Raw genomic sequence first — 13,619 nt, 5'->3', positions numbered from 1 at the left:
CAGATATATTCCGGTGTTATCGAGTGGAAAATGTTATCTTTGTTTATACATTGACCATTTAATTTTACTAGAACATACAGGTGTTCTTAATTTTGTTAGGCTGTTAGGTTTTTGATATCCTTTATACATAAAGGATTCGAAGGACTGTATTTTAAAACCGCAGCTCCTTTGATCCCTATTTTTTATCGCTACCAAAGTTTCAATGTTAAAATAGTTTTTGGTTTTAAATGCAAACACAAAACTAAATTTTTCAGCTGGAGATGTATTGGTTGAGCAGTGTTCATTCTGAGTTCCAACGATTACGACTCGTGGCAATGAATGATGATAAATGCCTGCTCGAGATGGATTAGTTTGGCTACTTGGCCAATGAAACGATTGTAAATTCAATTACAGAGCTATATTTGTATTTTAACAATGTGAAACTGATTTTATATTAAAAATAGTGATGCATTTGTAATAGTCTTTTACAAAACATCTTCTTTGATTCTGCTACTATTCCTGTCACGAATCAGTCCGGAAGATAAACACTGCTTAGTTAAAACCTTTTTACTGGCTACAAAATATTCGTGGTTCCATTATATCTAAATGTAAATTCCGGAAATGCCGATTTGACGTTCCAATTAGGTTTGCAGTTTGGAAACAGTTTATAAGTTCGTTGCCGTTTCTCTGGCTAGCGCCACCGGTGTAGGTTTCTAAACAGACTGAAGGAATCATTTCCAGTTATTTCTGTTTTGTTTGGATACACTGCATCGGCGCTTTAACTAAACTAAACTGTTTACGGTAGAAAACGCCCTCCAGTCGCGTCGCTCGCCAATTGTTAACCTGTTGCATTCTTGTGGAACAACGGTCTCTAAATAGCTTCTGACCACAGGTCACTATCAAACTGTAGAACGTTGGCTTCTCATGATTACTTCAGTCCATAGAACATTTTGCTTCTCATGATGCCCTTAGTCTATAGAACATTGGCTTCTCATTATGCCTTTAGTCTATAGAACATTATTTGCTTCTTGATGTCTGCCAGTCTATGGAACATTTGCTTCTCATGATGCCTTTAGTCTATAGAACATTGGCTTCTCATGATGCTTTAGTCTATAGAACATTTGCTTCTCATGATGCCTTTAGTATATAGAACATTGGCTTCTCATGATGACCTCAGTGCAGTCTATAGAACAGATGCTTCTCATGATGACTGTCAGTATATAGAACATTTGCTTCTTGATGTCTGCCAGTCTATGGAACATTTGCTTCTCATGATCACGATCAGACTGTTGAACATTGATCAGTCTGTAGAACATTAATTTTTATTATTTTCAGCACACTCTTGAACACAAGTAGTAGAACATTATTATTTGGTCTCTCATGCAAATAATTTTGCAAAATATTTTTTTACCATCACTTTTATAGTGATATGCAGATGTTATTCACTCTACTTTCCTAAGTTTCTACAATGGTTCATTGTGGTTTGTTGTTTGTTGCAGTCGTGCAAAGTGTGCAACAAGACTTTTGCCAACGTGTATCGTCTCCAACGCCACATGATCAGCCATGACGAGAGTGCAGTCCTCCGCAAGTTCAAGTGTCCAGAATGTGAGAAAGCCTTCAAGTTCAAACATCACCTCAAGGTGAGAAAATAATTTTTTGTAATTTTTCTTCACCTAAAACAGTTTAATGACGTAAAAGATACTCACATAAAGTGTATCATTAAATTCTTCTTCTTATTATAATTTAATACTAGTAAAATTTTTTAGATGTTTAAGCTTCTTTCATACTATAAATTTGTAAAAACATTTATATTCAAGTTAAACATCATTTGACCTAAAACACCACTCGTTTAAGGACTTGAGAGTTGGAATATAAATCTTTATTGACAGAGGTAGGACCCTCAATAAATATATTCACCAGGTTGTGTCCATGTGGATGGATGGCCATGTTTTTTCCCAAGCCTCAATCCATATTCATCAGATGCTGCATTAATTCGACCCTTCTCCAATACTGTGTTTACATTAGAACTTGGATAGTTGTTTGGTTGCTTCCACCAAATTTTGGGCCCTACTCCTACCCTAATTAATATGTGAAGCCAGTTGTTCTCAACAGTGGGAGAATTATTTTGGCTTGTTTTAAAACTATTGTTCTTAATTTATCCATAATGATAGTTCAAAGAATTAGAGTAATATTTTTCTTGATTATGTAAATAACAATTTTAATGTCTGCATCAGTTGGGGCTCAGAATAAATGCTTACGCATTAAGTGTTAACTTATGCAGTACAAAATAAACTATAATAATCATTGCCACTGCTTTGTGTTAAGCAATCATATTTTATTACAGGAGCATATTCGGATACACAGCGGTGAAAAGCCATTCAAGTGTAACAACTGCGGAAAGCGCTTCTCTCACTCTGGCTCCTACTCCAGTCATATGACCTCCAAGAAGTGTCTGGTAATGAACCTAAAAGTCAACCAGCGAGGCCTCAACCGAGCAGTAGATCTCAAACATCAAACCTCCGTGCAACTCTCTGCTTTCAGGAGTCAACCTCCAATGCCCAAAAGATCACCTACAAACAACAACAACAATTTTCCACCTATCCTCCCCAAGTACAATGAGGCAACATCTGCATTTCTATCAAATTTTCCACCTCAACCTAATAGCGGGATGCATCCATTTTTCTTCCCACCATTTAATCATCAGAACAGTCCTTACTCTTTAAACAACCTGATAGAGCAGTTCAACAGAACCCCTCCTCCCAGTCAGTCGGAAGTCAAGATCAAAGAGGTTGAAAATGAATCGCCAGAAAAGGAACCAAAAAGTGAAGTAAAGATTAAAGAAGAAATAAGAGACGAGAAAGAATGTGAGGAAGATCAGAAGTCTTCAAGTTTTCAGGAGAGACAATCCTCAGGAATCAACAGTAATGGAGGTGACTTAGAGGAGGTAAAGAGGATCTTAGAAACCGTCAGTGCAAGGGTAACCAAACAATTTCTTCAAGAGAATATGCAAAAGCTCTCTCCAGCTTCATGTAGTTCAGGCTGTCCGAGTGTGAAAAGTGAAGCTGCGACTCCTCCTGCAGAAGAGAGACCAGACACACTCTCATGTCGGTTCTGCCATAAGATCTTCACATCTGGAATAGAACTACACCAGCACGAAAGGTACCTCTGCAATGGAGATGACCAAAAAAGTGAAGGGTTAGCTGCAAAGTTAGAAGATGTTGCCACCAAAACAGAAACAGTCAGTTGTAACGGAGTAAGTTATAGTGGAAGTGAAGATGAAACAAGATCTCGGGAACTGATGACAGAGGATGAAGACGGTGAAGTAGATCAAGACGGAAGGAAAGTCAGGGTTAGATCTCAAATTTCGGAAGATCAGTTGATAATCTTGAAACAAAACTACACCCTGAATCCTCGCCCTAAAAGAGAAGAACTTTCGAGGATTGCTGAGCATGTAGGGTTGGCTGTGAGAGTCGTTCAAGTATGGTTTCAGAACAATCGTGCCAGAGATCGTCGAGAGGGCAGACTGGTTCATGTTCCTTATGTTCCTCAAACTACTTGGTTCCCTGCAGATTCTCCACCTTTGTCTTCAGAGCAGCCTCTGGATCTCTCTACAAAGAAGTCACAAGGGTCGTCTCCAGTTGGGTCTGATTCAGAGGAGGCTATAAATTTGACTCAGAAGCCCCAGCTGTTCATTCGACCCATGTACCAACAACGGTCACCTTCACCTCTAGACTCAAGTAAATTGGCCAGGATGTTGACACAACCAGTTCTCAGGTACTTTTACAAAACAATTTGTATAAATTATTGCAAAACTAAACGGGTCTTTTTTCCCCCGTGACCAAATCAGCTGTTGATCGAAAACTGAAAGTGAATGTTATACGTTTTTTGGATATGGTTATGTTTTGCCTTAGCTTCACGATTAACTGTTTATGTTAACTGTTAAATGTTTATTAAATGGCTACTAAAAAGCAATAAAAGGTGTTTTGTGAGTCATAGTTTACTCAAACTGAAGCCGTTGTGACAGTTCAACAAAACTTCCTCACCTACAACTTATGCAGTTACAACAAGAAGGATCCTTTCTTAACTTTTTGGAGGTTTTTAACCAGTTTTTGAACACACAAAACTCATTTTCTAGCTTTGTAGTAGCCATTTAATAAACAAGTATGTCACAGTTCATCAAGTAGTAAAAATTAAATGTAACCAAATTAAAACAAACTTATAAACATGCTCTTAAATTATTGAAATTAACAGCTGTGTTAAAAAGAAAAAAGGACCTGTTTAGTTTTGACCCATTACTTTTGAAACACCTAGTACTTTCAACTCATGCCTCCATGCAACCATTTTATCAATGCATCTTTGCTTGTTATATAGTTCCATTCTTTTATTTGATTTATTTTTTGAATCAACAGTGTCAAATCCAGAAGCATTTGTTGCTTTATGATGACAAGCCTTGTTAATTGCTCTTAGTGATAGTAAATTATGTTTCAGCAGGTTCTCAACGAATGGTGGATCACCATTGGGTATGGATCGGTTGTGGATGGCCAGCAGAGATCAGGCCGCCTCCAGATCACCCCTTCCTGCCATAGCTCTCTACAACGGAAACACTTCCCCCTCCCCTACGTCCGACCTGTGGTGGAAAAGGGTAAGCAATTCAAATACTGTACTGTGATTTTAAAAATTCTAGCTATCCAATACTAGGGATAAGAAAATGTTGGAATAGTCTGGATTATTGTGTAGTTACATCCTCTTATGTATGGGTTAGGTAACCAACCAGATTGCAAACCAACTTTTCAAAAAAAGGAAAAGCACACTTATCACTATAAAAATGTTGTGCTTAAAAACTCATCTTGAAAATAAATTATATGAAACATTCTTTATTTAGCTCTTACTGTTTATGTAGGAGAAAAACTGTTATATTTATAGAAGTTTTTGTTGGATAGAAGAAGTGTATATTTTGACAAAAGAAACGCAAACCAACTTTACACTATATATCAAAATTGAAGATATTTTACTATTACTAGCAGCATTTCCATACAAGGAAGGTTTTAGTTAGGAGGACCAATGTGTTCAGGTCCAATTTCCAAACTATTGGACAGTAATATGGTTGAGTCATCGATGTCAAACCTTCCTTAGAAGGAAATGCTCTCGGTGACATATATATTCAAATGTGTTACAGTGCAGATTGTTTGGCGTTTCTTGTGTCAGACTGGCGATTCTTTCTCATTCAGGTTAGCCTGCTATCCTAACAAAAATCTGTCAACTCTATAGTTATAGATTTCCCTCATAACCAACAAACCAACACAGTTTCTCAATTTTAACAGAACCTGGTAGAAAGTGCAGAAGCTGACGAGTTCATCACTTCGGATTTGTCTGATATCCGAGACCGAGAACGGAGCAGTTTATCCAGTGGTGGAGCAGTCAAGAGGCCTAAGCCGGAGTCAGAGTCAGATGGTGGGTCTCACTCACCCTTGTTCCCATGTGACCAGTGTGATAAAGGCTTCTCAAAGCAGAGTTCTTTGGCAAGGCACAAATATGAACATTCAGGTTTGAACACATCCATCGAAATTGGGTTTGACTGAAATTCGGGGGAGTTCTAAACCTAAATTTGACAGATGCATGTGAAATCAGGTTTATGGGACTTTTGTTAAATTTATATGGGAATTACTACTTGGAACACAAGTTATTTTGTCATTGCATGTTTTTTACCAAACTTTTTGCATATTTTGTATTTTGTTCTTTGAAGGGTCTTCTCGTTGATATTGAAACTATATTTATTTGTTGTGCATGAGTTATGTTTTATTTTAGTTTTTTTTTGTTCTTTTCAGTTTTTTTTTTTTCAGGTCAATTCTGTTCCTCTTATTTGAACCCTGTTTGGGTGCAAGGCTTATGAGTTTCAAGTTGTTTGACCTTATGGAAAAAAATATTTCCAGTCAACTTAGTAAAAATTTTATCAGTTTCATTATTATTTTGTATTTGAAGTATTCAATTATTCTTTACTCAAAAACCTTTTCATTTGATGGGGATGAAAATATTAAAAATTAAATGCATCGCTAAAACCAGCCTTAAAGAACTCTGCGTAAAGGGATCTTAACTGTTAAGAAACCAAATGCAGTTCTATCACATTTGTCGTTTGCTGTAGTAAAATAGAATATATTTTACTGTAATCTAGAAAAATTAACAAGTTATATTTCATTCAAGCATGAAACTATTCATTATGTCTAACAAATTACTATGTGATTAAATTACAAAGTATTATTTATTTCAACAGTTTTTAGTGCTCCTCCTGTTAGTTTATCCAATACTGTTAGTATATTAGTATAAAATTCCTCTTATTATGAATTTACTAGAATAAATATTCAATAACGCTGGTAGACTTGTTAAGTCTGTAGGTTCGCTGCAGCAGGAGTGTTACAACACATTGTATTGATAACAAAAAGGAGCAAACTGAAACAAATTATACACCCAGACTTTTTCAAATGAATTTCATGAGTCAGTAAACTTGTTATTACAAACCTTAAAATATATCCCAGGAAAAAATTCCAAGGTATTCTAAAACATTCCTTTGTTGAGAAGTAAAATGAGGGAATGGAGAGCTATGCGGCCATTTATTGGCTACTTCCGTATCGAAGACACTGTTTGCCGAGGCGAGAATTAAAAAAAAACTGTGCAACGCTGGCATTTAATTTAAACATTCTTTGCTCACAAGGAGATTCGATTTACAGTTTGGACTCTGTCAATTGGAAGTAATGTGTCTTCTTGCTTCTTTGTAATAGCAACTTAACGGTTAAGTCCAAGTCACATGTAATTTGACCAGACCAGATTCAATTGTTGCCGACAGTATCTGAATTGCATTGAGTCAATATTGAAACCGTTCTGTTTTCAATCCAACCTTAGCTAAACATAAAATAATTAATACTTTGATGGTATATTTTGCTTGGGAATTTCTTAAAGAATAATCATCTATTAACTACTAATATTAGCATAATGACTAGTTTTTTCAAGCTTTTTTAAAATGGGAAAACAATCTGTGACTTCTAATCAAACACATTTTACCTAATAAACATTTTTATAATAATCATATACTTTTAATCTAATTTATCAAATAAAAAAATCATATCGTCAAGAGAAAAAAATAATGATCTTGTGTATCTTTTATTCATTTGGTGAATTTTACTATAAGGAAAATGCTATCTCTGTTGTCTCCATAATACCTGAGAAAAGTAATAAATAAAATGTAAGGTCTGGGACCGTTGCACTTTCTTATTTTAGGGCCCCTAGAAACCGAAAATACCACCTGCAATATTTATCTATGTTATGAGCAGCATAGAAATATCACTTCTGGATATGTAGCATATTGTGACATTTAAGAGCATAGTGCTTCTTTTTAACAGCAATAAAAGTATCCATGTTTGTAGATATTGTATCTACAGTGAAGATTGACAGATTTTAATCCAATCAATCGGGGCATTTGACTTAAAAGTAGTTGGAATGCAAACATATACTTAAAGAGAAATTTTGGACAAGTTAGCATTACAATTTAGTAAATAATTTGTTCCTAATAATTATTTACACGATACTTCATTATTGTATTTCACTTAAATCATTTTTATAACAAATTTCACCACTTTGCATGCACTTTTACTTGCTACAGAATGGACAATCCTAATACAACTAATAAGTTTATTGTTACTTTGTCAAAAACAATTTTAAGCTATATCCTACTTGTTTGACATACAACGCCAAACTTATCAAAAAAAGACTTTAATTGAGTAAAATTGTCTGTCAGTTTCACACTTTCAAAATATTAAATCGATAAATGAAAAGAACTTCAATTCACAAAGTAAACTCAAGAAGTGTAAAATCCTTAAGTTTCCAAGTGTCGTGATTCTAAATTCATAGCATTGTCAATAAGTTTTACAACAGACTTTATGACTTAGCCTGCACATGGGGGTGATAAAGTCAACTTAAGGTGTTTTCTCATCCTTTTTGACCCTTCCTGTAAATTCCAGTCTTGAATGTATTTATTCCTAATCAATAAGATTTAATAAAAAGTATATAAATATTTTAAAAATTAACAAGCCGTCTATTCTCCCCTTATTTCTTTTCTATTGTTTTCAAATGAACACATACATTGTTATTTGTTAGACACAACTTTTTCATCTCACTAAAAAACTGTGAACATTTTTGTTGGCTATTAGTATAAATGAAACCCACTTTATTTACGACATGCGTAGTAATGCTCTAAATACTTAAACATGTAGGTTGAACATATTACCTATTAGTAATTTCAAGTAGTTGTAGGGTTTTATGTCTACTATACTCTATCTGAACTATTTGGTGAAGGGATACTTCTTCAGTAACAACTATGTTAGTATGTAATATTGTTTAACTTAATAAAACATGGGGTATGTTGTCTATGATGTCTTAACAGGGACCTGACTAATTTAATAACTCAGTGAGATAGATGATAGATAGATTGATAGTATGTTGTCTCTTTTAAAAAACTGTAGGTAAATCAGCTCAAATTTTGGAAAATGTTTGATAACCCTTGTTGTTAACAAATTAACAAACTTTTCTATGTACCTTTTGCTTGTTATCTAATTTTTTTAACAGATTTTTACCCCGCGATGGCTTAGGGATATGATTTGATACTCTCCATACCTAATTGTAAATGGTGTAATTGTTAAGAGAGAAATAAATAAATCTCAAGACCACGCTTTTTTCCATTTTTAAAAACCATCGTTGTTTGGTCAACCCAATTATATTCTTGGAGTTCAGAAAACCACTTGTAAATTTACTTTTCACAACTTTATCTTTGACTCTCAACCATCCAATTATTTCTTGTTTCTAATTTAGTTGTTGCTTACAGGTCAGAGGCCCCACAAGTGCGATGTTTGCATGAAGGCGTTTAAACACAAGCATCACCTAACGGAGCACAAGCGACTTCACTCAGGCGAGAAGCCCTTTCAGTGTACAAAGTGTCTGAAACGGTTTTCTCACAGCGGGTCCTACAGCCAACACATGAATCACCGTTACTCCTACTGCAAACCTTACCACACATGAGACTGAGATTCCCTCCCCCTCCCCCTTCCTGTACCACTCCACCTTCCTCTGCCCTACCCGTATCACTACCCTTTGCAAAACCACCTCGATTACATCCAGCCTCAATGATTTTCGGACACATTATTTTAGAGGTATTTGGTAGACTTTCTTTGTCTTTTATCGCTGATATTTTGAGGTTTAAGACTTCCTAATGTCATTTTGATATTTTTTAATGTTAAATTTTTTTAAAGTAATAACGATAACAAAATCACGAGGTTGTAAATATGATCTTGATACTAATCTGGTATTTGTCTTACTTCGTAATGTCCGAGGATCGTTGAAAAATGTTGAAATTATGACCTTTTTCTCATATCCGTAGCTTTCCACGTAACCTCGCCTTTTCCAATACTCCTTGGCATAGCTTATGTGTTGCTTAATGTAAAATGTTACCTATATAAGTACGGTAAAGATATTTTTCAGAAATCTATCTGTATATATTAAAGTGTACCTGTTCAACTTCGGTGGTGACCTATTACCTAATAATGTTGCCACAGGCCAGTTACGTTTAGAAACACTTTTGCAACAAAATTTATTAATTGTAATTGTTACTTGTTGGGAGAAAGCAGATGGTTTATAATTCAAGGACTGGATATCGGTGTAGAACTTTTTATCCGCAGTCTTCCAGGAAATGTTTCTTTTGACGGATATTTCAGAATTTCGTGATCTCAATAAAATTATTTCTTCAATAAGGTATGGAATGTTCCTGATGTATAAAGAGATGTTTGTGAAACCGTTCGGTGTCAACTCCCCAAATTTTAGTGTTTGGATATGTTCTGACGGAAGTGTCTTTTCGTCAAATTGTGTTTTAACACTGTTAAACGAACCGGTCATTGAGGTTGACCCCTGAGTGTAAATATTATCGTAAATTGACAATACATTTTAAAGGAAACGACTCAATTGCAGTGGTTATTCATGCCCATGTGTGTATCCGATCAGTGCGGTTCCTCCTTTACTGTAAACATTTCTAATAATCAGTCATTCATATTGTTGGTCAGCATTTCTTTTATTCTAGTCGAGTTTTATGCAGACGTTTTTCCACCATTTGACCGTATCCCAAAGAGCTTTTTAACCTAATAAATGTGTCAAAAGTGTCACTGATTATCGCCATTCCTTGTAGGTTAGGACGTAAGTTATGGTAATTGTAAGTATGTACAACAAGCATCATTCATGACAATAAAATAACCAATATTTTTATCAATGTTAATATTAATTTAACAGCTGTTATTAAAAATATTAATATCAAACGTGTTTTGGTGGCCATTTTCAGTGACTTTGTGATTTTGGACAACTAAGTAAATATATTTGTTAAATACATTAGCTGAACTTTTCTTATTAGTCAATTTAACTATTTGTTACCATAAATATTTTTGAGACGTTTTACTTTCAAACAAGGACAGTATGGAGTATTCAAAAATTATCAACTGACATAAGATTTGTTCAGATTAAAACTTTTCTAACATTAGCGTTTAGTTTTCATTTTTATTAAACAACAAAGAAATCGTATACAAACACCACTTACCTGAAAGTGGCCACCATATTACCTATTACGTGATATTCTTTTGATATTTGAATCAAATAGTTTGTGAATTAAATCACGCTTGCAAGACAAAGAGGTGTAAGTACGTATGATAATCCTAAGTAATTATGCCTCTTCGTCTTGTTAGCTACGAAATGTAGAGGATGCGGACCATAAAATTCAACTATTAAATAAACAAAATCTTTTGTGAAGGTGTAAATAGTTTCTGTGCAGTGTGCTTTGTATTATTACTGTATATATTTTAATATGTAAAGTCATTTGACTCATTCCTGTCTTCAAGCATACTTATTATATAGTTTGTTAAATATAATTCTTAAATTATTTAAGCTTTTGAGTTCAATATAATTTTATCTATGTTTTGCTTTTGAGCATACCAACAAATTCATTGCCAATGTCTTTTTGTGACGTATGAACAGAAATAGTTTTTGGTTAAAGGGTTTATTAAAAAAGTATTGTATTTTAAAATTTGATCGATATAGTTTTATGAAATGTATCCAGTATTAGTTTATTCTTACACTTGTCTCTGATGAATACAGTAGTGATGTACTTATGAAAAAATGTTATCAATCATTTCCATACAAACATTTATGAACTATTTGTGCAATAACATTGATCTCAAAAATCAAAAATTGATTTCTGTTCATCTTGGGTTTATGTATTTTTGTGCTTCCATAGCCCTTTTGCTAATGTTATTACAGATCATAGATTTATATATTATTTCTGTAAATTAAAAAATATATAAATATATATATCGGGGGGGAGATTCTATAATGTAAGAGAGATTTTATTGTATTGTATGTGTAGTTTGTATTGTAGGCATTTGTTTTTCTTAACAAAAATGTAAGGCTCATTTATATATGTTTTGTTTTGTATATTTTTATGATTTATGATTTAGTTTTCCATGACATAAATATAGTTTATGGTTTAGGCGGAGTTTTCTTTTCTGAGAACAAGTGTTTACTTGTTATCAGAAAATGTGAACATACCTATGAAACCTAGCATAGCTAGTTCCACCAAAGAAGATGTATATGAGTTTATTTTTGTGCAATAAGATAATTGCAATTATTTTTTGATTTTACGTTTATCGTCTTTATTTTATATTTTGATTTCGTAAATATAATTAGTTGTAAATTTGGTATAAAATGTATTCATAATATTGCCTAGATCTGATAATTTATTATGACGTTGCTTATATGAAATTTTAAATGAATCAAATTGGGCATTTCACATGTTCTCTAAATATTCTTTTGTAATTTACTTATAATAATATGTATAAATAAAAAAAAGTGATGACATAAACTGTTCTTTATTCACCGGTTTTTATTTATGTAAATTAATGGTTAATTATATTTAATACAATGTTGTATGATTCTGAATCAAAAACGAAATGGAACAACCTAGAGACTAAAGTTGTTTTCTTAGGTGAAGGGGTCTGTTAATAGATTAGGAAAGACCCGACTTCAATCTCAAAAACTAAATGATAGAATTTAAATTAATGTACTTGGTATAGTAGCAGTATAGCAGTGTTTCTTTTCTACCAATGCCACCAGAAAGTTTTTAGGAAGAGAACACCTTCAAACAGGTGATCAAAACTCAAAACGCATATCTACAAGTGCTTACAGTTTTGTCTCATGTCTTGATGATCCAAAATTATAGATGAAAAATTACTGTTCCCAAAATGATGAATAAGCAGTGATAGAGTTTATTGTAAACCATCACTAATTTTTTAAACAAAACCAATTCTTTACCAAAAACAAATCCAGGAATTAATGATGTAACATAGAGCACAAGGCCTGGATATTTAGTATTTTTATTGAGGATAGGAGGCTTGCCCGAATGGGAAAGTCTAAACTGGCACAAGAGACACAAAACTTTAAAATATTTCACTGTCACTGACAACTATTTCAACCAAGGAAAATGTTTACCTTGTATATCAATTATCAATCATTGAGATGGGGACGCCACCTAGGTGCGTATTTTAACCCAAATACGAGCAAAGGATGAGTGTAGAATGGTGTGTGCGATGACCTGTGTAGCTTTGTTACTGACTAAGATCAGCGGTTTCATTAGTCAGGATCATTTATTTAAAGGATCAGGAACAGCTGGGTCCCGTTTCGAACCATCAAAAAGCTACTGACTTTTCTCAGGATAGAAGCCTAATCTGTTAATCTTACCTAACTAACCAAACGATATTATCGAATATTCTATATATCGATCGATATTTTCATTCGGTTGTTTGTGCCAACAGATACGGAAGTCTACACAAAGTATAAAAAAAATAACATTATGTCCGATGAATGATAATCCTGTAATGATTGTATGATAATTGATGTGTGGCTTTCCACACATTTTTAATCAGACTGTTATTTATGTATTATGATGTTTTGTGTACAAAGTTTTGTTCCAGTTTGGACTCTTCCCCACTCAGGTAGTTCGGCCACAGTTACTGTGCGCGAAGCCAGAACTGGTCCAGGTCATGGCAGGGGTACTTTTTTGAAAACGTTGGTGTCTTGCTACTCCACGTGACTCACTCAACCCTAGCCCAAGCACTGCCAAAAACCGGCACCCATATGTTTTAGTGCTGCGGGCGTAGTAGCGGCCCACATGCACAGAAGTTTTGGCCAAACTGTATGACTGGTTTGTAACTAAAAATCCTATAAATCCAGGAATCGTATTGATTTACAGACCAAACGTTTGAAAAGTTAAATAAAAATGTTAAAGAGGCCCCCAATTAGAACCATGGAACACTACTAGAATGTTTGTAAATAGATTAAAATACTAGCATATTTTAACGAAAACAACAAAAAAACCCCTCCACCACAACAGATAGTTCCAGATAAACCCATACAACCCTTGCACAATTAGTTGGAAACGCAGACTAGTTAAAACTGCAGTCCTGCGTTCTATTGAGTGTAGCTATTTGATATATGTATTGTTAGCAGTGCTAGTGACAAAACCTATAGTGGTTTTCAAATTTACAGCCATGTTTATTATTATGAAA

General features: G+C 34.1%; 1 protein-coding gene across 4 annotated transcripts in view; it reads left to right on the top strand.

Annotated features, from left to right (window-relative positions):
- LOC128997796 (zinc finger E-box-binding homeobox protein zag-1-like) overlaps positions 1-11,886 on the top strand; it is a 496,300-nt gene extending 484,414 nt beyond the window's left edge. For 2 of the 4 annotated variants that reach the window (XM_054423507.1, XM_054423510.1), the window contains 5 exons: positions 1,479-1,619; positions 2,324-3,753; positions 4,468-4,621; positions 5,301-5,430; positions 8,849-11,885. In XM_054423507.1, the coding sequence (XP_054279482.1) occupies positions 1,479-1,619; positions 2,324-3,753; positions 4,468-4,621; positions 5,301-5,430; positions 8,849-9,042 (2,049 nt within the window). In that variant the 3' untranslated portion in view covers positions 9,043-11,885. Of the gene's footprint in view, positions 1-1,478; positions 1,620-2,323; positions 3,754-4,467; positions 4,622-5,300; positions 5,431-8,848 lie in introns of all 4 variants that reach the window. The other 2 variants (XM_054423508.1, XM_054423509.1) reach the window with 2 other exon arrangements.
- Positions 11,887-13,619: the final 1,733 nt, after the last annotated feature.

Source organism: Macrosteles quadrilineatus, unplaced genomic scaffold, assembly GCF_028750875.1.
Source record: "Macrosteles quadrilineatus isolate MER2022 unplaced genomic scaffold, UCM_ALF_1.0 Scaffold_7__1_contigs__length_78375512, whole genome shotgun sequence".
Taxonomy (NCBI): domain Eukaryota; kingdom Metazoa; phylum Arthropoda; class Insecta; order Hemiptera; family Cicadellidae; genus Macrosteles; species Macrosteles quadrilineatus.
The sequence above is the reverse complement of the archived record's forward strand: the minus strand, read 5'-3'. Positions and strand labels throughout refer to the sequence as shown.